The sequence below is a fragment of the Herpailurus yagouaroundi genome, unplaced genomic scaffold (genome assembly GCF_014898765.1).
Source record: "Herpailurus yagouaroundi ecotype Mexico unplaced genomic scaffold, PumYag 202, whole genome shotgun sequence".
Taxonomy (NCBI): Eukaryota; Metazoa; Chordata; class Mammalia; order Carnivora; family Felidae; genus Herpailurus; species Herpailurus yagouaroundi.
Window position 1 is genome coordinate 2,896,081 of NW_024412433.1, and position 24,132 is coordinate 2,920,212.

The window sequence follows — 24,132 nt, forward strand, 5'->3', positions numbered from 1 at the left end:
GTGCCGCGCGCTCCCGCTGCCGCACCGCGCCTGGCACAGAGCGAGCGGTGGCCGCGCCGCCCGCCCACCTGCCCGCGTCCCCGACCCTTGCCCCGGATCCACTACCGACTGCACGCGCCCCACGCGCCGGCGCCCGCGCTCCGGGATCCACGGGAGACCCCCTCGCCGCCTGCCGGGCCTGGAAAACGTGGCTTCCCGAGCCCGCGGCTGTTCCTGTTTTCCCTTCTTACTTTGGCTACCGGGAAGCTCGGGGCGGACTCACTGAACCCAGCGCCCAGGTTCTGGTGCCTCACCTCTCCATCCTGCCCACGCCTCCCCCTGCCCACTCCTGTCTTCTCCGCTTATAGCAGCTGAAGGGGAGGAAAGGCTCTCCTAATAGTTGTCATAATAAAGTGAACTCTGGAAGACACTGGGAGATAGGACTCAGCAGCTGCCCAAATGCAGGGCTGTCCCCCGGACATAACAGCTCCACCGCCCCGCCGGCCCCCCCCCCCCCCCCCACCCCGCCCTGGACTGCCCAGGACACTATCCTCCCTGCCTCCCGTGGGGCTCTTGACCAGCAGCTGAGACCTGCCAGGGAAAGAGGCAGGGACACAAGTGATCAAGGGGAAGAAGCTGGGGTCTCAGTCCAGGGCCTGGGGTGAGTCTCAAATCCCCATGGTTGCTTTGTGATCAGAGGAGCACTTTGCAAAGTTAAGAAGCTCTGATCCCTCACTGATGGTCCCCACTCTGGGGGTACGGGTCGCCTGGCCCCAATCCCAGATGGGGTAGGGTGCTGGTCCCCGAGTGGCCAAGTCCTCCTTCCCCTGCGAAGCTTGCCCCTTACCACGCTCCTCCCAGACCCCCAACCCGACCCTCAGCCTCACCCAAGCCCCCCTGTCACAGAGCAGGGGCCTCCTCGAGGGCCGGTCCACACGGGCATGCCCAGCCACCTCCTCCAGGACACCCTCCTCCGGCCCCACTCACACCAAGGGTGCGTGTCCACATGGGCGCACCCCTACCTTTCAGCAGCAGCTGGAACTCCTTCAGCAGCACTTCAGGTGGGATGATGGGGCCAGGGGGGCCCTGGGGACCAGGGGGCCCCGGGGGCCCTGGGAAGCCAAGCTGAAAAGGAACCTCAGCAGTGAGGAGACATGTCTAGTGAGCTACACATCAAGAGCAGGTGCCAGGTCTCGGGCTAAAAGGAATGAGACAGGGAACCCCGCAGTCTCCAGGGCCCCCAGGCTCCCCACCTGTTGGGAACCACAGGGTGTGTCAGTCCAGCCTGACTACAACCCTCCCGGACGGCCGTCCCAGGCCAGCCCAGGCCTCCCTCCCTAGGGTACAGATGGAAGAGAAAGGGGGTCGCTGAGGGGGCTGCCTGGCTTTCCAGGGGTGCACGAAAAATGATAGCAACAGGCCTCAAATTCCGGGTCACCCGGGGCCCCAGCTTGGCACTTTCTGTGCTCTCCGACCCCAGGCCAAGGGCGAGGGTCTGTCCTCGCTGGCACTGCTCGGGGTGTGCCCGTGGGGCTGCGGAGGGGGGCAAGGGGGTGATGGTGGTGGGCCGGGGGTGCAGGGAAGGCCTTGCAGGTGGAGGCCCCCCGCTTCCCCACGGGCCCCCCCCAACACACACACACACACACACACACACACACACACACACTCCCCCAGGACACACACACGCGCACACACGCTGCTGGAGCTCCCGTGCTCACCTTCAGCTTCTTGGCCTTGCCTCTGCCTCCCCTCTTGCCATTGACGCCTTTATCACTCTGCCTGATGAAGAGCATCCAGGCATCCCTGGGCTCGATGCCGTGTGTCCCCTCGGCCGGGAGCTCCTGGAACATAGCCAGCCACACAGCCAGCCGTCAGGCCGGTTTGCCTCCCGCAGTGGGCGCCGCCCCCCCCCCAAGCAGACAGGAAACTTTTCAGGATGTCCCCGTGCGCAGGACGGGCCTTCCGCACCCTCGGGGCCTGGTCCTTGTCAACACTGGTGTCCTCAAAGCCAGCGTAGCCCCCAGCCCGAGCTTCCCGCCCTCCTGACACGGGGAGGGTGACCAGGCCGCACTGCAGCCTGGGCTCCGTGGAGAAGAGGGCCTGGGCCGCGGAGCACCGAGCAGGTGAGAATCCTGGCCTGGCTGGCCCACCTCTTCCGGCTTCCCTCCACAGGAGCTCCCTGGGAGCCCGCCAGCTCAAAAGTGCTCGGGAGGAGGCCACTGTGCTCACCAGGGCCCCCTGTGCGGCCCCCGCTGGAGTGCCAGGGACACGGGTTATGGCAGCTGACAGCACAAGAACGGGACGGTTAGGAGGCCCGGCGGCCTAGCACTGATCTGTTATGAATGCGGAGTGACACCACTCAGGCTCCTCAGGACCTCCAGAACAACGACAGGGGTGATTCTAGAAACATCCATTCCTGTGCATGCTGCATTCTGACCAGTGCCGACACGGAGCAAAATCCCAGGAGGTGCCTTTTGGGGAGAGGCCTTTGGCTCATCGGCCAGTGGGCCTCAGGTGGTCTGGCCCCAGGTGAGGCCACCAGCTGGGAAGGAAATGGGCCCAAGGGCTTAGATGAGGTCACAAGCCAATAACAGTGGCTGAAGGGAGGACGCCGGGGTCTCAGAGCTGGCCAGGACCTGTCATCGGAGACCGAGCTGGCGGTCTCCTGGCCACTCCACAGGGCCTGGGGCCTTCCTTCGGGAGCTAGTGTGCAGCGGTGGGGACAGGGGCCCCCCGTGTCAGAAGAGCCTGGGGTTGGACAGAGAAAGGGCTCAGAGTGCCCAGGGCCTCCTGGGCCGGGCGAGGTGCCGTCCTACTAGCTGCTCACCGTGGACACAGGACCGGGTTCCACTTTACGGCCTCGCTCTGCCTTCGTCGGGAACGCGTGCCCAGAGGGTTCCACAGAGGCTGGACGGGCGTGCCAAGCTGACCCTCCCAGCTGGGCCAGTACTCGGACCCCAGTTTGGTTTGGGGGGGCAGAAACAGGTGGAGGCGAGTCACCCTGGGGCGGGGGGAGGCGGCCCGTGGCAGTGTGGGTGGGTGGCAGGCAGCTGTCCTGTCCCGCTGGGGTCCCCAGCTGTGAGAGGCTCTCAGAAAGGAGGTGGGGGAGCCTCTGGTCCCGTGTGGGCCCCACAAACAGAGTCCGAGGCCAGAACCCCTCCTGGGAGCACCCAGGCCTCTTGCTTCCAGGTGACTGTATCCTGACACCTGGCCACCCTTCTCCAGAAAGCGTGACCCATGGTCTGGGTGGGGTTGGCCTTCCTGACTTCCAGTGGTGGGAGAAGCACTTCGGGGAGGCTCCTCCCAGGGAGCCCTCCCGCTGGCTGCCACCACCACCCTCTTTGGAGGCGGTGTCCTTGGCCTTGGTGGCACCAAGTGGGAGCTGAAGCCCAGCGCTGAGGGCTCCTCTGAAGTCCCCTCCTCCCACCCTCGGGGCCGGGCACTGTGCGCTGCCCTCAGAAGGAAGCGCAGGGCCGAGCTCAAGATCATCCCCTCAGGGCCAGAAGCCGCAGGTCATTAGGGGCCCTGCACACACCGCCCCCACCCCCGCCACGCTCCCCAGACCAAAGGGAAGCACTTTCTTCGTTGTTTTTCAGAGAGAACTGCGCCTAGTAAATTCGGGGAGCGGCGGTCACACTTTCACAAATAGGTGCTTCCCAATTTCATGCCGGTCGAGTTATTTACATTTTACCCACTTCCCAACTTCCTTCTGCCCCCACCCCGGGGAAAAAGCGGTTCACGCGGAGCCAGTGGAATTTTGCCCTTAATGCCGCAGAACTACCCCCAAAGTCCCGGCCAAGTTTGGCCCTGCCGGCGCCGGTCCGCGCGGAGGGGCCGCGTCCACACTCCCCGCGTCTTCCCGGAGCCCCGCCGGCCACGCGCTTCCACCGCACGTTAGGAAGGCGGACGCCCGGGCCAGCCCCGGTCTCCGCCCGCGACGCCGCGCTGCCCTCGGTGCCCCCACCCCTCCCCGGGATCTCAGGGACGTGCGCGCTCCGGGTGGGGAAACCGAGGCCCGAGGGGGTCCGGCGTCTTACCGGCGGGCGGGCGGGCGGCCCCGCGCGGTTCTCCGCCGGCAGCTCGTTCCCGGGCCGCGGCTCCCGGCGGGCGCGGCTCTCGGCGGGCTCTCCGGGCTCCGGGGAGACGAAGCCCGCGGCGGCGGCCAGCAGGCCCGCACAGACGAGGAGCAGGCGGGCCCCGGCGGGGCGGCGGGCGGGGGCCATGCGGGCGGCGACTCCCTCTGGGCTCGGAGCGCGGCGTCTCGGGGACCGCGCTCCCGTTCCGCGCCTTATAACGCGCTTGAATCCCCCGCCTCGCCCTTCGCGCGTCACGGCCCTGCGCCCCCTGCCGGGCCCGGCGCGCGCTGTAGCGGGTGTGCGCGCGCGCCCGTGCCTGTGCCTGTGCCTGTGCCTGTGCGCGCGTGTGCCTGTGTGCGAGCGCGGTGCGTGTGCCTGTGCGCGCGCGCGCGCGCCTGTGTGCGAATGCGTGTGCCTGTGCCTATGCGCGTGCGTGTGCGTGTGCCTGTGTGCGCGCGCGCGCAGCGCGGGGACGCGGTGGGCGCTGCCCTGGAGGTGGGGGGAGCGCAGCAGGGGGAAACAGGGGAAGGGGCGCTGCAGCCAGGAGGGTGGTGCAGAGAAGGGGTGAGGAGAGGGGAGGAGGGACCGCGGCGGAGCGGGGGGGGGGGGGGGGGGGGGGGGAACGGGGAGCGGGGGCCGGGGGGGGGGGCGGGGGGCCGCGGGGGGGAGTGCGTACAGAGAGTAGGGTGTGCGGGCGGGGGCGCGGCATAGGGTTGGAGGTGCGAGGAGGGGACCACGGGGACGAACAGGGGCGCGGGGAGGCGAGGCGGAGGGGGAGGCCTCGCTCGCGTTGGCCAGAGCGCCCCCTCCTGTCGAGCGGGTTTGCGTTCCATCTCCAGGCCCCGGGGCCATTCCTTTGCGCTGTCCAGCTCTTCTTCTCAGGGGGGCTTGGGTGCCCCTTCTTCTGGCCCTGGACCCTCTGTCGTCTTGACAGCCTTTTCTCTAGGGGGAGCCGGGTCGCTTCCCTCCTCTGAGCCTGGGAGCATCCCTTCATCCCTGTCTATTCCGTGCATGGTCTGTGGGGACCTCGAGGCATCCCATCCCCATTATTCCAGGTGGCGCCCCGTGAGGTCCAGGCCTTGCCAACATAGGTTTAGTACACCGGAGCGGGGACGACACCCAAAGACCCTACCCAGTGCCTCTTTCCCTGGTGGGGATCCTACGCTTCTGGCGCTGCCTTCTGCCCATGGCTAGGATGCCCTAAACTCAGAGTGCGCTGTCCTTCCCCATCCCGGTGCAGGGGCACGGCGGGGGGGGGGGGGGGGGGGGAATCCACAACCTGGGGCAGCCACCCTGCACGGATATGGTTGCACCTAGACCCAGGCTGGGAGGCCTGAGCCCTCTGGTGACCTAGCCAGGTGTGGGGGCTAGATTCCAGTGCCAGGCACAGGGCTCTGCTGGCATGGGGCACCAGATCCTGCAGGCTTGAACTCCAGGCTCCTCCCTGAAAAGAGCCAGCTCCCTCATCCCCTCTGGGCTGCTTTGTTCCCTTCCATGCCCATTGCCTTTCTGTCTCCCCATGGCAGGTTAGGGCATGGGAATAGCACCGAAGTGCCTGCACCTGGTGGGCACACAGTGTCCTTTGTTCACGAGTGGGAGAAGACGCAGCTAACGATTGCACCTTGCAAAGGTCTGCCCCCACCGAGGGTCATCTCTTCTGAACCTCACCCTGTCCTATTTCACAGAGTGTGGCAGTCGGTGGCTCCCTAGCCCGGGGGAGGGATCGTGGGTAATCCTAAATCAGGAGCCCCCCACTCATGCCCTGTTTTGGTGGCTGGTTTTCTACACCAGACAGGGAAGGGGTAGGGGGGCTGGGGGGAGTGGGGAACACAGGAAATAGTTCATATTTTAGAAAAAGCCTGGTATTCGGTGTTCATCGTTCTGTGATTCTGCCTCTTTTTCTGTAGGATGTGAATATGGTGGTAGAATTGGGGTGTTTTTGGGGGGGGTCACAGGGTTTAAACAAAAAAAAAAATACCCTGCCTCACCCTGAGAATGTGTTCCCCGGGGGTCAGTGTGTCCCATAGACTTATTCTGTGAGGATATCTTTCAGAGGCAAATTAAGACTACAACAGAAAAGTTCTGTCTTTAATCTTGAAAAAACAAATTTCTCAGCAGAATGAAGAATGGAAATTCCTATAGAAATTACAGATGCTCCAGAAGACAATTGAGAGATACTGGCTTGCATGATATGTACTTAACAGAATATACGGCCTTATTTTCTCTGCAAACATTCAGCAGTGTTGTCACTAACGAGGACATTCGCTCCCGAATCAGTGGAGGCTATTATAAAGCCTTCAAAGGATTAAGCATTTCTCGGGTGGGTTCTCATTTCTGGTCCCACGAGGAAAGTCTGTTAAGAAGCTGGGTGTGCAGAACTTTGTAATGACGTGCTTGTCTGTGCTGGGACACGGGCCTCGGAGTCCACTACTAAAATCTTGATCATTTTCATTTCTGGGGGGGGGCGGGGGGGAGACTTTATCTGGGACCACTGGACGCCAAACGTGGGGTGTGTTCTCTTTGCCGAAACCTGCAGTCTCCTGTTTCTGAAAAAGCACGCCCACACCCAGCACCTCGTCCATTTTTCATGGCCCGCACTGACTAGCCCAGAGAGGTGAGGGGCCTGCCCAGGGACACACAGCCTGGGCTTGGGGGTGGGGCCGGGCCCTCTCGCCCCCTGGGCGTGCTCACATCTTCACAGCCACAAATTTTGCCCATTACGGTCCTTCCAATTCTGGATGGCGAGAAATTGGAGCTACGTGATGAGCTTGCGGGTTATGGATGAACGCGTGGCCCTGTCTTTTCCCTGAGACAACCAGGTAGCACAGGTGGGGATTGCCCACGGGGTTCTGGCTGCGAGGGAAGGCCAGGGAAACGCACGTGGCTGGCCACTCTTGAACCCAGGGAGCGCTCCCCACTTGGGTGGTGGGTAGAATGCTGTGGGGGGCAGCCCTGTGTGGTGGGAGGAAAGAGACACCTCTTGGAGGCCACGTTCAAGCCCTGGCTTGCCCCCCCCCCCCCCCCGGCGGGTGGCTGGTCTGTCCTGGAGCTTCTTGGAGTTTCCTTCCAGTTTCCCTGCCTGCGAGCTGGGATTAAGGGACACATGCCCTTGGGGCTGCTCTAGGGTGAGCTGAGGTCACAGTGGGTGCCGTGTGGGGCCGTGAGGGAAGCCTGCTTGCCTTCCAGGCTGCCTCGGTGGTGAGGGTCCCTGGCCCGGGCCATCAGCACCACATCACGGGGGGCTGTCCTCAGACCTGCGTGAAGACGGAGGCTCCAAGCCTTGTCATGTGGCAGAGCATGATGGGAGCACAGGACAGACCCGGCAGTGGGTCTGCTCAGCAAATCTGGTTCTTGCTTGGCCACCTGGAGCAAACGTCATATGTGGCTTTGGAAGAGGCACATATGGGGCCTTTAGGCACTCATCCCTCTGAGACTCAGTTTGCTGGTTCTGTAGAGCGGGCATAGTGGCCGCTGCCCCCGAGCCTTTGTCTGGGATCCCACTCACACGTGAGGGATGAGCAGACAAAGCCAAGGCCAGGAGGAAGGTGGCCTCAGCACGGAGGCCGGGCTGCTTGGGCTCCCCACTGCTGGTTGCTGGCCTGGATCCCGTCTGCAGGGACGTGAGGCGTACTGCTGTCAGGGCCGGGTGCCATTTGGCCCACCTGATGCCACGGAAGGCGAGGCTCTGGCTGTGTACCTTTCACAGTGCCAGGGACCCCTGGGAATGGAGGGATCCATTTGGGGGCGTGGGGTCCCTAAGATGTTCACGTGACTTCATTTCCACCTCCCAGTGGATAGCCCCAGCCCGCCTGAGGGCTTGGAGGACAGCTTGGAGGACAGCTGCCATGTGAAACCCAGTTATTTTTCCAAACAGTGAACAATCCTAGTGATGTCATGGGCCCTGCTGGAGGGCCCAAATCAAATCGGTTCTGGTGCTGGTGCAGGCTCCCGTGACACCGTCCCAAGGTGACGACACAGCCTGGCCCTGGGGCGGGGGAACGCAGAGCATGGGGCCTGCAGGTGGGGCTCCCTGTCTGTTTCTGGGGGTCACATTTCGGGAGTGAAATCCGCTCAGAGGAGGGCAGGCCTCAGCAAAGACTCCCCCAGGTCAAGGAGCACCAGAAACAGGTTCCGGTGGCACCAGACAGCTTGTCCCCCAGCCCCCCTCTCCCCCTCGCGGCAGCAGCCCGGGGGTTCAGAGCCGGGGCAGCATCTGGGGCTGAGGTAATGGGTCTCAGGATGGAAGTACTGAATGAGTGGGCACAGAAGGGGGCCCAGACGGAGCCCGAGGTGGCCTCCCCCGTGCGCCCTCATGCCTGGCTGAAACCTAATCCTCATTCTTGGGCCCTCATGTCACGGCCTCAGCCCTGGCTTCCCATCAGACTGCTGCAGTCAAGCTGTTCTCACTCTTCTCTTTTCCTCCAAAGGAAGGACCTTTGCCGATGAAGTCATGGGAATAAAAGCTCCCTTTGCCCCCGAAAACAGTGGGAGCCTGAAGTCAACTTGTTGTGTGGCCTCCCAATGTCCAGGAAGGTGACCTTTGCTGTTTACTGGAACCTTCCAAACACATGACATCATCTAATGCTCGAATCGTGTGATTACCCCCATTGCACAGATGAGGAAACTGAGGCTGAGATCTTGGGACTGGGCCAAGGTCACTCGTCCAGGTCTAACCTTCACGACCTGGGGTCAGCAGCTCATTCAGTGAACATTTGCTCAGTTCCCCGCTACATGCCAGGCATGGGTCAAGTGCTGGGGGTAAGCCGCGCAATCCTGGACAGGTCCGTGGGCCGCCTAGGTCTGGCAAGGGAAGGTCTGGTCTTTCTCACTTCCACCCAGAGGGTTTCTTGGTGTATTTTCTGCTCATCGTTTCCATGTTTTCAATTGATTAACTTAAAAAATCAGCCTAGCTCACCTTCGAGTTTAATGTAAGAGGGTACATATTGGTGGCTCTGTCTTGCCATTGTGAGAAGAATTACATTCGTGTGGTTGCGATCCAATAACCCCAGCTGCTGGCCCTGAAGAGCCCTGGGACAGCCGATTAGCTTTGGGGAAGTGACACTGGCTCCTGGGGTGTTTATTCCAAGCAGGGAGGTTCTCTTTGCAGCCCACTTCCTCCTGCAATTAATCGACGTCGTGCCTGGCCACCCTCCCGTGTGCATGATCCAGGGGCCTGGGGGAATCACCTGCACGCAGCAACAGTAGCCACACTCCCGGCTGAGTGGCACTGGGGACCAAAGATGAAGGACATGGCCCCGGAGGAGCAGACGGCCTCACGTTTTGTGTGGCTGTGACCACCCCTTCTTTTTTTTTTTTTTTTTTAATTTTTTTTATCGTTTATTTATTTTTGAGACAGAGAGACAGAGCATGAACGGGGGAGGGGCAGAGAGAGAGGGAGACACAGAATCCGAAACAGGCTCCAGGCTCCGAGCTGTGAGCACAGAGGCGGACGCGGGGCTCGAACTCACGGACCGAGAGGTCATGACCTGAGCTGAAGTCGGACGCCTGACCGACTGAGCCACCCAGGCGCCCCTGCGACCACCCTTCTTAAGTCACAGATTCCTGGTCAAAATTCATACTTTCCACCAGGCCAACTGGTCGACCAACTGGGGTAGAGGTCTGAATTGACCACAGTGAGGTGTCATTGGATCACTTCATTTATTACAGATATTTACATGGGACTGTCAACTGCTTGATTCCAGCAGTCACCGTCCCTACCTGGTACAGGAAAGATGCTCAATAACAGGAGGGTCTTGTCTGCGAGATACTGGAAAACCCAAGTCCAGCGGAAGTGGTGAGAAGCGTCCATGGACCCTGGCTCATCTGGGAACCAAAGGGAGTTGGGCCTGGGTTGGTGGCCACTGAGGGCACTGTGTAGCACTCTTTGGTCACCAAAGTCTCAGGGCTGCTGAGGAGTCTCAGTTTACCCAACACCGTCTGTGAGAAAGACAAGTGTGCACCCGCTGGGCAGACATGAGCTCTTTGGGGCAGGACAGGTGCTCTCATTCCTGTGGGCCTGAGACTTTGGTGGGCTTTTGCACATGTCCCAAGGTTATCCGTTCTCCTTTCTGGAAGTCCATACTGGCCCCCAAACCGATGTGTCCTTGTTTTCCAAGGAAGAGAAGAAGATGGCTTGGGTTGCTCTGCAGACGTTCCTCGTGCGAATGTATGTTAGTGTCTGTCTCCCGTGAGGATCCCTTGAATGTTCAGTTCCTGTGAGGCAAATCCGTTTGCCCATCCTGGTGCCCTGTCTCCATCTGCTCTCTGCCAGTGGCCCGTTTTCCCTCTGATTCTGGTTGGATCTGGCCAGTGGGAGGCACCGGCAGGAGTCCGGGAGGCAGGAAAGAGAGTGAGGTCGGCGTATCTGTCCTGCCACTTGGTCCCCGCTGGGCCACAAGGGACAATGGTACAGGCTGCGTTCCTTTAGCAAAGGCCCCAGACCCTTGGCACCTCCCTCTCTCCAGCTGGAGGCTGTGGCTGCTCCTTCCCATGTCCCCGGGGGGAGAGGGCAGGTGACAGCTCCCCACTGTTGCTGGACCCCCCCGCTGGGAGCCTCTCCAGCCTGCCTACGCCTTGGAAGTAGCCCTTTGTGAAAATGTCCCCCATTACTCGATTCCAAGAGTCATCTCTTTCCTCCTGTGACCCTGAGGACACGATGGGCCTGACCCAGGTGCTCCGTGTAGGGGCAGCGCAGCTGATCAGATGAGGGGTGGTCTGGCACCAGCGGGCCGAGGACCGGGCCCTGGAGTGGGATGTGCGCCCCCACCCCAGGTGCCTCCCCGCATCGCCATGAGGTGTGCGGGAGCAGAAGCGGGCCTTATTCTAAGATACCGCCTTCCGACTACCTAATTGTGATTTAAAAAAAAAAAAAAGTCCATTTGACATGTTGAGTCTTTGTTTTGAAAGAGTGCGTGGCTGTCTTCAATAACTGTTCAGAAAACATTTCAGAAGATTTTCGTGTGGAGAGACTCAAGGGTGCCAGAAACTTCGTCTTCATTTGCATCCACTCTGAGGGAGCAGGACCCCCGGCTCTGAGGACACCCAGTCAGCTGGTGGAGCTCTGCCTAAGCCCTGGGAGACACATTCAATCCTCCCACGAGAAGTGGGCATGAGAGACCAGGTCTGGGAGCAAAGTGGACGTGGAGGGACCCAGGGATTTCTTCCTCAGAACCCAGGGATGTCAGAGGCCCCTCTCGTCCCCAGTGGGTTTCAAAGAAGAGGAAACCCAGGAGGCGCTTGGGGGGCTCCGTCGGTGAAGCGTCCAACTTCAGCTCAGGTCACGATCTCGTGGTTCATGAGTTCGAGCCCCACGTCGGGCTCCGGGCTGACGGCTCAGAGCCTGAATCCTGCCTCAGATTCTACGTCTCCCTCTCTCTCTGACCCTCCCATACTCGTACTCTGTCTCTCTCTCTCTCTCAAAAATAAATGAAAAAAAAAATTTTTTTTAATTTAAAAGAAGAGAAAACCCAGGTCCAGAGGGAGGTGGGGGCTCCCCAGACCTCAGACAGTCAGTGCCAGGGCTGGAGCCAGGCTGGACCTAGGACCCCGACTTGTAGTCCTGGGTCCCTTGATGAAGCTTGTGACCAAGGGGGAGGGCCACTGAGCACCCAGTGAGAGTACTTCAGTGTGATACCTTGTTAAGGACCAGTGGGAAGGAGCAGGGAGGCTTGAACCAGCTCTACGTGGGACCCCGGTCAGACCCAAGGCGCCTGGGGCAGACCTGAGGCACCCTGAGTCACAGCACAGGCTGGCAGGAGCCCGTTAGGCACTCCCCTCGCTCAGGAGGCCAACTGGGAGCAGGGCACCACCGTGCCCGAGAGGCATCCCCCGGAGTCCCTGCAGGACTCCCACCTTTCCCCTCATGGGTCTTCTGGGAACTCTCAATGCATCACGGGAGCAAACCACCCCAAGAAATCGGGGGATTCCTGGCCAGAGAGCACCCCTCCTGCTCACCTTCCGGGGAAGCCGTTGCTCACTGTGTCTTCCCTCAGCCCCGACACTGGCAGAGGACCCTCTCTCCCGGGCCCCATGCCCGGCCTCCTCCCTTCTCGGTGCCCCACGGATGCGGAGCCTGAGGCCCAGAGACGGGCAGCTGCCGGCTGCGGTCACACAGCTGCGGGCCAGGCGGCGGCAGGCCCACAGATGCCTGGCGTAGACCCCACCCCGGGATCCTTCGCTCTGTGATGTGGCTTCCGGAAGCCACGGCCGGACACACGGCTGGGGCGGCAGCATTTGGAGAGCGCGGGGGCCCTCCCCGTGCTTCCACGGGCCCCTCGGCTCCTTTGAGGCCTCAGACGCCCTGAGGGCAGGATGGCCGCTTCTCGCCCCCCCCCCCCCCCCCCCGTGGGGGGGGCCAGAGCCCAAAGCCCCGTCGCTGGTCAGCTCGGAGCTGGGGGGGCGGCTGCGGTGTCCTCTGATGTCCCTGGTGGCCCGAGCCCTGGGGGGGCCCGGCAGCACCAGCTGAATAGGCAACACGCGACGGGGGGCTGTCCCCTGGGTGGGGGGCTCAGCCGCCACCCCACCCCCACCCCCCGTCCGACCCAGAGCTGCTCAGTGCTCCTGGGTGAGGCTGAATGGCTGGGTCCACTTGGACACGTCCAGGAAGACGGTGGAGGCCCCGTGGTAGAGCCAGAGGCGGGGCAGGGCGCCGTGGTGGGTCCAGGCGTCCCGCCCGCGGTCGTAGGCCTCCATCTCCACGTGGTAGTCGCCGTCCACGCCCTGCCAGCGGCCCCCCGTCACGTACAGCGTGTCACCCAGCGGCACCAACGCACCGTTCTCGTGCAGGCTGTGCAGGGACTGCACCTGTGGGTGGGCAGCGGTCAGTGCCCAGCGGGCGGGCAGGCAGGCGGCGACGGTGGCCAGAGTGCCCCCGGGGTGGGACACGGGGGACACGCAGGGAGGACGGCCAGCACCCTGTCCAGGACACCGGCACACCTGCTACCTGGGACCTCACCCAGACTCCCCGTAACTCCCCCCGGGACCCCCAGACTGCCCCGCCCGTGCTCTCTCTCCGGCCCACATCGCCCAGGATGACGTCCCCGGGCCCCTTGGTCCCCTAGGCCCAAAGTCACTCATATCTGAAGTCAGGGTGTTAGAGGCGCCGGGAGCTGCCTCCCAGCACGTTCCGGGCCGGGCCTCTGATTCATGGCTGCTCTCTTGGAGGGGACGGGTGGGTGAGGCCCCAGGGGTGCCCTGGACAGGGCTCGTGAAGCCAGAGAGACACGAGGGCCCTTGTGGAGGAGCCCAGGGTGGGCGGGAGGGAAGAGGCCCGTCTGTGGCCTCCACACGAGGACAATGGGCAGCCACCCCGGGCCGGGACAGGGCGAGGCAGAGCCCTTCGTGGCCGGGATGCCCCCAGATCGGTGGCCTGGGCCGTGACCCAGCTGGGAGGCCCCAGAAAGAAAGCGCCTGCCTGGCAGGGCCCACCCTGCACCTGTTTTGCACTGTAATGGGGGCCTCCGGTCAGCTGAGCTCTGACGCCAGGGGACAGCTGCGGGCGGCAGGAGGGCAGGGGCCCTGCTGTCACCCGGCCGGCCCGCCCAGCCCTCCTGGGGTGGCCGCAGGAGGGCGTGCCACCTCCTCGGGCCTCCAGGGATCGAGGACCTCAAGGCAGGTGCGGTGGGCCTAGGGTGTCCCGCTGGGGCTGAGGCCGCCGCCATGGCTCTGGGCACCGCCCCTCCTCTTTCTCCAGAAGGAACACAGAGAAAGGCCGGGGCTTGAGATGCCCTGGGCCCCGAGGCAGAAGAGGAGCGGGCAGCAAGGAAGGAAGCGGGGCACCAAGAAGCTGGCTGTTCCCAGCTTACCCGCAGCCAAGGGATCCCCGTCCCTGCACCCCCGTGGGTGGGGGACACCCTCCCTCCCGGGCCTGGCCCGCACCAGGACAGCCACAGCCGTCCCTGAAGCACCTCTGGCTGAGCCTGGATTGGCTCCCCGAGAAGAACAGACCACCCCACGCTGGGGACGGAGCACCCATGGTGACCGGGAGCCCCCGGTCCTGGGCTTTCTTGTCCTGGAATCCGGGCCCCTTACCTCCCTTCATGGTCAGCCCCCCGTGGTGACACCCCCCAGCCCCACCGTCCCCAGGCCCGCTCTCATGGTGTCGAGAGTCTTGGGGGGGGGGGGGGGGTGTTGCCCTGGGAGGTGAGGCTGAGGCCCACCTTCTGCCACAGGTTGGCCCCGGGGTCGTACACGTAGACCTTCTTGGTGTTGTCACCGACCAGGTAGAGAGTCCCCTGCAGTGCGGCGCAGCGGGGCGAGGACAGGTACTTGGGGAGGAAGGGCGAGGCGATCACACTCCACAAGTCTGCGGGGACACGGCACCAGGCCCACCTTCACCAGGGCGGCCGCTCCCCGGGTCCCGGAGACCTCCTGCGGGGCGTGGACCCCCGCTGGCCTCTCCTCCCAAAGCCCCACTCTCCCTCTGGGGGCGGGGCTCTGCAGAGTTTTGTCCTCAGGTCCCCAGGAGGGGCTCGAGGGCTTTCGGAGGCCTTGGCCTGGCTGCCGCCCCACCCCCCACCGTCCTGCCTGGGCCCCGGGGCCTCTGCCTCTTTCCCACCCAGTCGGCCAAGTCTGGGGGTCCCACCTGACCCTGGGATCCTCCTCACACCCACCCTACAAAACGGGTCCTATTATCATCTCCACCACCCAGAGGACAGAACGGAGGGTGAGAGCCAGGGTCAGGAAGGCCACCGAGCCAGAGGGAGCCCAGCTGGGGCCCAAACCCTGGCACGGAGTCCAGAGCCCAAGCAGGCGCCCACCAGGACTTGTGGGTCCGGGCCACCGCTCCTGGCCCGTGAGGTCAGCTCCGGGCAGACGCAGCGGCCGGGCAGCATCCAGGGCCTGGAGATGGGCTCCCCACCACCTAGCCCCCCGCCTCCACGCCTCTCGACTGGCACGGGGCTGTGGCTCCGTGCGGGCTACCCACCCCCCCGGTTCCCGGCCCCCCCCCCCCGGGGCCCCCGCCTTCCTCCGCTGTCACAGCCACCCCTTGGTGGGGCTGTGACCGTTTGTTAGAGGCCTCTGGCTGCCTGCTCCCTGCGCCCCTGGCCCCGCCGTCTCCGGGGTTCCCGCCCTCTGGCTCGCCGAGATGGGACTGTGGCCTGCAGGGGGGCCTGTGGCTGCCCGCCTCTGTCCCCTGCCACTCGCCCCACCCCCCACCCCCCAGCCACGCGAGGAGTGTCCCTGCGTGGCCGGGCGCCTGGGTGCCGTGCCCCTTACCTGTGACAGGGTTGTAGCACTGCAGGGCCAGGGCGTTATATTTGCAGGCGCTGGAGCCCACCAGGTACAGCCTGCCCTGGCAGCCGGCCGCGGAGAAGTTGCTGACGTACTTGAGGGCCGGGCTGATGGGCGTCCAGGTGTCTGTGTAGGGGTCGTAGCTCTCCACCTCCACCACGTCCAGAGTGGTCCCTGTCGGGCCGGGAGGGGGTCAGGGCCGCAAGGGGCGAGGGGCAAGGGAAAGTTCCCGGAAATGCAGGCCTGGGGGCTTCTCGGAGGCGGCGGGGAGCATCCCGGGAGGGGAAGGGCTTGGCCTCGTGAGGCGGGTGACTTACCCCATTTCACAGACAGGGAACCGAGGCTCTGAGGGGCGAGGGCACTTGCCCCGGGCCGGGCCATACCATCAAGCGGCATGGGCACCTGGACCCAGTGACCCTCGACTCCACACTGCACGGGGGGGGGGGGGGGGGGGGGGGGGCGAGGCCACTCCTATTTGCCCCCGCCTGCCCCGGGCTCAGGAACTGTGTGGGCCCTCTGCTCTGGGGCCTGGCTGCTGGGCCAGGACAGGCGGGGCACTTAGGAGGGGCCTCAGGACCGCTTTGTCACCTACAGAGGCCTTGGGACACTCTTGCTCTTGGCCGCAGTCTTTGTCTTTTCCAATATCTATCTAACTGTAAGGGTCCTTGGGGTGACTCCTTGTCACAGCTCTGGAGGGTAGGAGGGACGAGGCGGGCCTCAGTGCTCAGGCTGGGGGCGTGGTGGAATCAAAGGTGACAGCCAAGGCTGGGGGACCACTATGGGGTCTCGTCACCCCAGGGACTTCACGGAGCAGGAGGTGGCCCCGGGGAGGACGGAGAGGGAGGCCTTACCGCCGATGGCATAGATCTCCCCGTTGAGCGCCACACTGGCGTGGTTCGTGCGGGCCTTCAGCATGGGTGTCACTGGCTTCCAGGCTGCCTCCTTCAGAGGGAAGCGCCAGGCCTGGGTGGTTGACCAGGTGTCTGTCTTGGTGCCCCGGGAGCCACCTGCAGGAGAGAGTTCTGAGGGCTCAGGCGCCCGCCAGCCTGGGGTCCCCGGGCCGGTGGGTGCTGGCTACCAAGGGTCCGGTGTCCTCCCCACGCGGGGCCTGGGCGCGGGGCGGGACGGGGGGTGGCGCAGTCCAGCTGTGTGACTTGGACGGATTGCTCCAGGCCCCGTAAGTAGCGGAGACGAGATCAGTGGTTTCAGACCTTCAGCCGTGAAAGCTGTTTCCCCAACCAAATTAAAATAGATTTTTTTTAGTGTTTATTTATTTTTGAGAGACAGAGAGACAGAGCGTGAACGGGGGAGGGGCAGAGAGAGAGGGAGACAGAATCCAAAGCAGGCTCCAGGCTCTGAGCTGTCAACGCGGGGCTCGAACCCACGAACCGCGATACCGTGACCTGAGCCGAAGTCGGGCGCTTCGCCGACTGAGCCATCTAGGCGCCCCTCCCCAACCAACTTTTAGACGGGCCCCCAACTTCTAAGATGGACAAGAACAGAGCGACCCTCCTGCCCATCACACAGCTCCTTCCTAGCAGAGCCTCCCTGGGTCTCCGTCCGGCAGAACACGGAACGGTTCTTTGCACCCATGGCCCGTGGATTTTAAATCTCTTCGTGTTCACGTCGTGGGAGTGTCTGCGGGAGTCTTGACCGGACGGCCAGGGGCCCCGCGAGGGGAGGGGAGGGCCGGTTCTCACTGGCGTCACCCCCACCAGCGACACCTGCCGGGAGCCGCGCCTGCCCACCTGTGACGTAGACGGTGTTGTTGAGTGCCGTCAGGGAGAAGCCCCACTTGTGGTAGTCGGGGAAGTCTGGGAGCACCATCCACTTCTCTGGAGGAAGAGAGGCAGGCAGGGGGGTCAGGGCAGCCGAGCTCGCTGCCTGCTGGGGCCCCCCCTCGCCCCTCAGTGGGTGCGGGGATGTTCCCTCACGGGCGGGACGAGCAAGGGGCAGGGGACGACACCCCGGGCCCCCACGTGCCCCTGCCAGGCCTGGCTCTCGGCGGCCCCCTCCTCCCCACCCCGCCCCCTGGAGCCCGCCCGGCACCCCGACTGGACACAGGACTGCGGGAGGTGGCTCAGGCTCCAGAAGCTGGGTCTTGCCCTGACCCTGCAGGTGGCCTCACTGACCCCAAATGGACAATTTGGCCCCTGGGTTGGGTCCCTCCTCAGTCAGATGGGGTGACGGGTCAAAGCGCCCAATCTCCGGTCACTAGGGGGTCTCTACGCAAGGGCTTAGGGGATCGGACTCGGGCCTTGCAGCAGGCAGTGTGAGTCCAAACCCCAACTCTTGTGCACAGGCTGTGTGGCCTCGGGTGACCCACAGCCTCCGTCTCCTCCTCGGTAGCCTAGGGGTGATTCCCACCTCCCGGGGACTATCTTTGACCACGTGTATCTGTCACAGGGCACACGTGGTACCTGTTAGGATTACCGTCACCATGACTGAGGGACAGTAATTGCACCCACGTTGGACCCACCTCCAAGGAGCTACAGGAGGTAAACTGAGGCAAGAGATGAGAAAATGCTTTGGAAAGATAAAAATGAGATAGTGTGGGAATGTCCAAACGGACACATTCTGGGTGCTTGTGGAAGGCTCTGAGGGAGACCCAGGCCTCGGCGACGTCCCCTGGGAAGACACGCAGAATTCTGGGCCTTGCCGGGCGCCTGCCCTCTGGGCAGGGACTGCGTGTCCCCCTGACTCATGTGTGTGTCACCCTGGGGTGGGGACTCTGCCCAGCAGTCACCAGGCCTCTGCCTGCCAGCGTGCCCCCCGCCGTCCTCCCTTGGCGTTGGAGGGACAGCTGCCCCCGGGCAGAGCCAGCAAAGCTCATCTCCTGACGTCAGCCCCCAAATCCCCTCTCGTCAGCCCCTGACCTGGGCCAGCCGGCCTCACACTGCCTCCAGCCTGCCAGCTACTGATGGCCGTCGGTGGCTGGCGACTGGCCCAGCGGCCCCAGGACACCAGCCAACCCTCGTCGGAGCTCTTGGAAGAGCTTCCCAGGGCCAGCGTGGCCCCTGCAGAGACCCCGCCGGTGATGGGGCCCCGGGCAGGAGGGGCCAAGTCCCTGCCCTCTGGGTCCGCTGCCCAACCACGTGAGGAGCCCATTTCACAGATGAGGTGAGGTGACCCACCCTAAGGCTGGAATTAGAACCTGTGTGAGCTGCCCTTGCCCCTGGGCTCTCACCCTCCAGGCCACCTGCACCCCGGCCGCCCACCCTCCCCCTGGGGCTGGGGTTCCATTGGGCGCGCAGGCCAGGGGCCATCCTCCCACGCGGCAGAAGCTTCTACCTTGGGCTCCGGGGCCCAAAAGACCAAAGCTGGGGGCCGGGGCCGGAGGGTTAGGGGGCCCCGGTGTCCCCACTGTCAGCCTCCCCTGCCCCCACCACGGCCTCTAGACTCTCCTGCAGCCCCCCACCCCCCGCCCCGCAAGGCCCCGGCACAGCAGGAGGTGGACTCGGCGGGCCCCTGTGCACCTCGCTCCCTCCACCTGCAAGGTGGACACGAGTGGCTGACGTCGGCCGCGGGGACAGCGTGAGGGGTACTCACTGGCCTTGGTGTTGTAGAAGGCGAAGTTCCTGCCGTGAGGGGTGGCTTCCTCGGCCCCCTCCTCATCCTCCAGTGCCCGCCCGCCCACAACCACCAGAACCTCCTGCAGCTTCTGCGGGAGGCCCGGCAGCGCCTGTGGGGCCGGGAAGGCTGGGTTAGAGAAGCAGGTGACCGTATTCCCCGTGCAAGGGGCCCCCAGGTGCTTTCGGGCCTCAGTGGCCTCTTCGGAGGCAGGACTTTGGTGGGGCAGCCGTGTCAGGGCACCTGTGTGGGGTGATGTGCGTTTCAGTGCGTGTGTGTGTGTGCGTGCGTGCGTGCGTGTGCGAGCACATGTGCACACGCACGTGGTTGCCACGGCCCCAGGGCTGAAGGCAAGCGCTCAGGACTAGGAGAGACGCGGGCCAGCAGGTGCATGTGCGCCCCAGACCTGGGAGCCCCTCCTTTCCAGAAGTCCCCACGTGCCTTCCAGAGGCGTCCCCGCACCCATCTTTGCAGCCAAACCCGACTCTGTCCCCAGACCCTCCCCTGGGCGGGCGTGCCGCGTGCCGAACCGGGATGACCCTGGCCCGGCGGGAGACGCGGGAATGGCTCCACCCTGGTTGGTAAGAAGCCACTGCCCAGAGCTCCGGGGCCCCCGGGGCCCTCCTGCCTCTCGGGCCCCTTCCACAGAAGGCCCAGACTGCCCACTGCCAGCAGCTACAAGGCGACCGCCTAGTGGGGCGGGGCTCCGGGCCGGCCCGCTGTGCCCCGGGGGTGCCTGAGGGTAGCACCCCACACCCTGACCCTGGCCTGAGCCGCATCTTTGTCCCCAGACTTGGCTCCCGAGGAGTCCTCCAGAGCCGGGCCCCGAGCGGGCCGCCAGCCCCGAGCTCATCAGCTCTCTGTCGCAGTCCTACCCTGGTCTGAAGCTTTGTCAGGAACTGCCCTGCCTGCCATGCTCACTGCCTGGACGCCACGAATGCTCGAGAGCTTTCTAAGGGGCAGGAGGGGGCCTGCTGCTGTGCCCAAGCTGTGCGGTCTTCCCGGCTTGTTTTCCCTCCTCCCCAACTCCTATCCCTCCTCTAAGGCCCAGTTAAGACACTGCCTCCTCCGGAGAGCCCTCCCTGACCGGCCACCCCTCCCACGATGCCATCAGCCCAGCTTTGGCCTTCCCCATGCTGCCTCAGGTCCCTTTCCAGGCTTGTCGCAAGCTGTGGGTGCCGACCGGGGTTGTGAAAGATCACAAGACCTGGGTTCCCCTTCCCCTCACGTCCGGGGGCGGGGGGGCACACAGGGGCACGGGGCACCGAACAGAGGTGCGCTCACAGGTAATCAGCCCAAGGCAGGCAGAGTTGCGAGGTTCAGGGCGCCTGTCCCCAGCATCCCCTCCCAGGCGGGGTCTCCGGGGCTCCCCTCCTTGCCCCTTACTCGCCTCGTCGTGACCCTGCGACAGGGCCACCCGACACTCCTCCGAGCCCCGGATCAGCGGCTCCGTGGCCAGCAGGTGCTGCACGCGCGGCCTGGGCACGGCGTCCAGGCGCACCAGGCTGAGCAGCTCGGGCAGGTGGACGGCCCGGGCCTGAGGGTCGTGACGCGCCCAGCGCAGCAGGGCCTCCAGCCGGCTCTGGTCCGGCTGCACCTGCAGCAGCTCGCCGGCCAGGCAGGTGGCCAGCCGGTCCCGGGGCAGCTGCAGGAACTCGTCCTCCCGGGCCACGGCCTCGAAGTTCTCCCGCAGGAAGGCCCGGGCCTTGGCGGCCACGCCCGGCAGCCCCTGCTGCTCCCCAAACTCGCAGATGCCCAGGCAGTTGGTGGCGTCCAGCTGGTGCTGCAGGTAGCGGCCGCAGACCTTCTGCACGGCGGGGAAGTGCAGGCGGGCGGCCGCGCGCGTCAGCGCCTCCACGTTGCCCTGCGTGACGGTCAGCCGGCCCGTGTACACGAAGTCCACCAGCTGCCCCACCACGGCGGGCTCCACGTCCCGCAGCTCCACTCGAGCCGAGAAACTCTCGGCGAAGTTGCCCGCGAACATGGCGTGGAAGTAGGGGCTGCTCAGCGCCAGGAGGGCGCGGTGGCAGGGCAGCTCCCGGCCACCCACCAGCAGCGTGAGGTCGGCTAGCTTGGGCTGGGAGCGCAGCCGCTGCAGGCCGTCCAGCACGTCCTGGGCGTGCGAGGGCACGCGGAAGTCCAGGTCGTCCACGTTCCGCACCATGGCTGCCAGTGCCACCCACTCACGGGGAAGAAGAGCAGGGCCCCACCCCCCCGAGACCCTGGGGAGAGAAAGAGGGCCGGGTCAGCCGGGGCAGGGCGAGGTCCGTCCGCCTGCTCGCCCACCCGACTGGCCGGCCGGCCGACCGTCAGTCCTTTCTGTCTTCAACAAACACTGAGCGCCAGCGGTGTGCCGAGCGCCTGGCCCGGCGTCTCGCCTGATCCAGCCCCGTAGCCCTGCGAGGCAGGGCTCTGTGTTAGTCCCATTCTGCAGCGAGAAGGTTGAGGCTCAGAGAGGGCCCGAGACCTAACCGTGGCCAGGCAATCAGGGCTGGACGAGGCCAGCAAGAGCCACGCCTTGACCCCTCCACAGCTCTGGGCTGCACGGAACAGATGCCTCCCCCCCCACTCCCGGAGCATGGGGATGGGATCCCTGTGGCCCCCCCACGTCCAAGTGGCTTCCTCTCCTCCCAAATCGGACATTGCTGGGATGGTGATGAGAGTACTCGAGAGCTCCCCTGCCCCACTGATCCTCACTGTCCATAGGCAAGTGGAGTCTCGGCCTGCCGTGACCTTGCTGGGCGACCTTGGTCCCTGTTCTCTGGAGTGAAGATCCAGAGTCTGGGGGGGAGAGGGACTCCGTGTGCACCCTGACACAATGCTCCCCATGGCCAGGCCGCACGGCAACCCTGTGAGGTCCGTGCTATTAGGATCCGGGTAAAGGTGGGGAGACGCAAGTCACTTGCCCCAGGTCACACAGCTAGGAGTGGGGGAGTCAGGCTCAGCCCATGCGCTGAACCCCCAGGTTACAGGTCCTGGGGTGTAGGTTGGTAAAGACAAACACGACTGAGGGGAACATTCCGGAGAGCGATGTCGAATCGGTGTTTATATCATCTGATTCGGCAAATCCACTTCTGGGCTTATTTAATTATGTGTGTATATTCATTTACGTACCTCTGACATTTCACCCCGAGAAAGCTGCCCCAAATCTTGCCCAGCACTACCTACAACCAAAAATAGCGGCACCCCTGGGAAATGGTCTGTCCACCAGGGGGCGCCTTCCAGAGCCATAAATGGAAGGAGACCGACCAGACGTCTCTGCGGACCAAATGTTTGCTTCGATGTGTGATCAAAATAACGAACTCCGGGAAAGAGAAGCATGAACTGTGGGTGCCAAGGGGCGGGGGCCCTACCGAGCTCTGGTGCTGTGGCCGTGGCCGTGGCCATGGTGGGAGCCCAATGCCCTTCCCCTCCCCACACCAGTGCCCCAACAGAGCAGGGCAGTGCCCGGGAAGCCCACCTAGGGGACCAGGCTGGGCTCAAGCCTGACGGGACAGGTCAGGGGCCCCGCCCAGCACCCGTCCTGCCTGACCCCCTTCCAGGGAGGCTCTCCAGCCCAGTGAGGACAGGCGATGAGCCCGCAGCCACTGTCCCCAGGCCTCACATTCCCATCATTACTGTGTCCCCTGTGGCCAGCTGCTACCGCCGCAGGGGCCACCTTCTCGTGGGGCTTTCGTTGGGTCTGCTGACGCCTGTGACCCTGTGGTCTCAGTACACACGGGTGGGAGCTTCTGGAGAGTCTCAGAGCCTCAGCCTGGTGCCCGTCCAGGCCAGGAGTGAGGAGGGCTGAGCGGACAGGACAGCAAAGGGCCTCAAGCCAGTTGCGGCCAGTGACTAGACACGGGGGTCCTGGCTGCCGTTGGAGGGTGTCACCCGGCCTCCCTGTTGCCCACCTCTCCGGCCAGGACACGGAGGGGAGTGTGACAGCTGAGACTTCACCACAACCCAAGGGGCCCAGCTTGACCAGGTTGGGGGGGTCTCTCTCCGACCCTGTGATCTCTACACCGAGCAGACTATGTCACCATAGCCCACCCTCCCCTGCTGCTTCCTGCTGTACCTCCCACCTCCTGTTCCCGGGGTGCCCACCCTCCAGGGCCCCTTGGATCGTACCTCTCAGTCGGCCCCCGGACCTCTAAGAACTCAGGACGGAGAATAGGACTTCCCAGCTAGCGACAGGCACGGAGGGCCTTCTGGGCTGGGCTGGGCTGGGCTGGGCACCACGTGGGGACAGACAGAGGGGTATTTTTAGCTGCTGTCTGCATTGGGAGGGGGAGGGGAGGGAGGGAGAGGCCGGTGGGGGGGGAGAGATCCCGCTCCTCCCAGGCCGTCTGCTCTGAAAGCCCACACTGGCCACATCAGGAAGGCTGAGGTCCCCCGGGCCCCGGGGGCCAGGACACGTAGCAGGAAGCATTCTAGGGGGACAGTGGAGCCTGTGTGAGGGACTCAGGGGCACATGGGGGCCCCAGCTCAGGGCCTGGGTGGCAGGAGGGCCTGGGAGGCAGGAGGGCCTGGGAGGTACTGGCTTCTCCAATGGTCGTTGACAGGCACCCCAGTGGCCTCTGTCCACCTCCCAGTGGGGGACAGTAAATATCACGCAGGCTCGTGAGCAAAGGCTTTCAGAACTCGGGGTCCAGGGTGGTGGTAGGAAAGTCTTTGGTGGTTAAAGTGGTGCCCGGAGAGGTAAGGAGGCATCCCTGAGTGCTCCGCCAGGCTGGTGACAGGGACGCTGGATCCAGAGGCTCCAGGTCATATCACGGCTTTGGCCTTGGGGCAGCCCCGGTGTCATCATGAGTTGTGAGAGCCAAAGATGGCTAAGAAATGGGGTCATCTAAAAATACAGCGGCGGCTTGCAGCCTCCCCTGCGGCTCTGTTCACGATGGTCCCCGGGGAATCCCTCAAGTCTGCTTCTCCGCTGGGCCCGGGACCTGGGCCACTGAGACGGGGTCTCTGGGCATCTCTCATGCCAGTGGTCAAAGCAGAACTTCCCAGCCAAGGACCCGCAGGTGCAGGGAGAGCAGCCCGCGGCCTGGGGTGGCCAGGTGAGGGTCCGCCTGTCACCCCTCCTTCCTTCAGCCACCGTTGTGCAGTGTGCGGGATGTGCAGGGTCAGGGGAGGGCCAGGTTCGCCAGAGGCCTCCTGCTACCTCCCTGGGACTGGCTTGCTGCTGTTACGGGGCAGAGAGGCCCAGGTGGCTCCCGGTGGGACAGCCCTCGCTCCTGGCAAAGTCGGGCAACTTCTCAAGGGCATCAGGGGATCGTGACAGCTTGATTCCTGG

At 64.2% G+C, this 24,132-nt stretch overlaps 2 protein-coding genes across 2 annotated transcripts in view; both read right to left on the reverse strand.

The window, feature by feature from the left end:
• Positions 1-4,329, reverse strand: part of ERFE (erythroferrone) — a 7,730-nt gene extending 3,401 nt beyond the window's left edge. Inside the window, exons 1-3 of the mRNA XM_040450336.1 lie at positions 4,017-4,329; positions 1,698-1,820; positions 881-1,104 (exon numbers count right to left, since the gene is read on the reverse strand). Of these exons, the coding sequence (XP_040306270.1) occupies positions 881-1,104; positions 1,698-1,820; positions 4,017-4,202 (533 nt within the window). The 5' untranslated portion in view covers positions 4,203-4,329. The remainder of the gene's footprint in view (positions 1-880; positions 1,105-1,697; positions 1,821-4,016) is intronic.
• Positions 4,330-11,477: 7,148 nt separating this feature from the next.
• KLHL30 (kelch like family member 30) lies at positions 11,478-23,045 on the reverse strand. The gene is made up of 8 exons (XM_040450497.1): positions 22,968-23,045; positions 20,248-21,079; positions 18,837-18,969; positions 17,036-17,122; positions 16,139-16,294; positions 15,273-15,461; positions 14,213-14,358; positions 11,478-12,857 (listed from the first exon to the last, which is right to left on the reverse strand). Exons 2-8 carry the CDS (start codon positions 21,019-21,021, stop codon positions 12,606-12,608), a joined length of 1,737 nt encoding a protein of 578 aa, XP_040306431.1. The 5' UTR covers positions 21,022-21,079; positions 22,968-23,045; the 3' UTR covers positions 11,478-12,605.
• Positions 23,046-24,132: the final 1,087 nt, after the last annotated feature.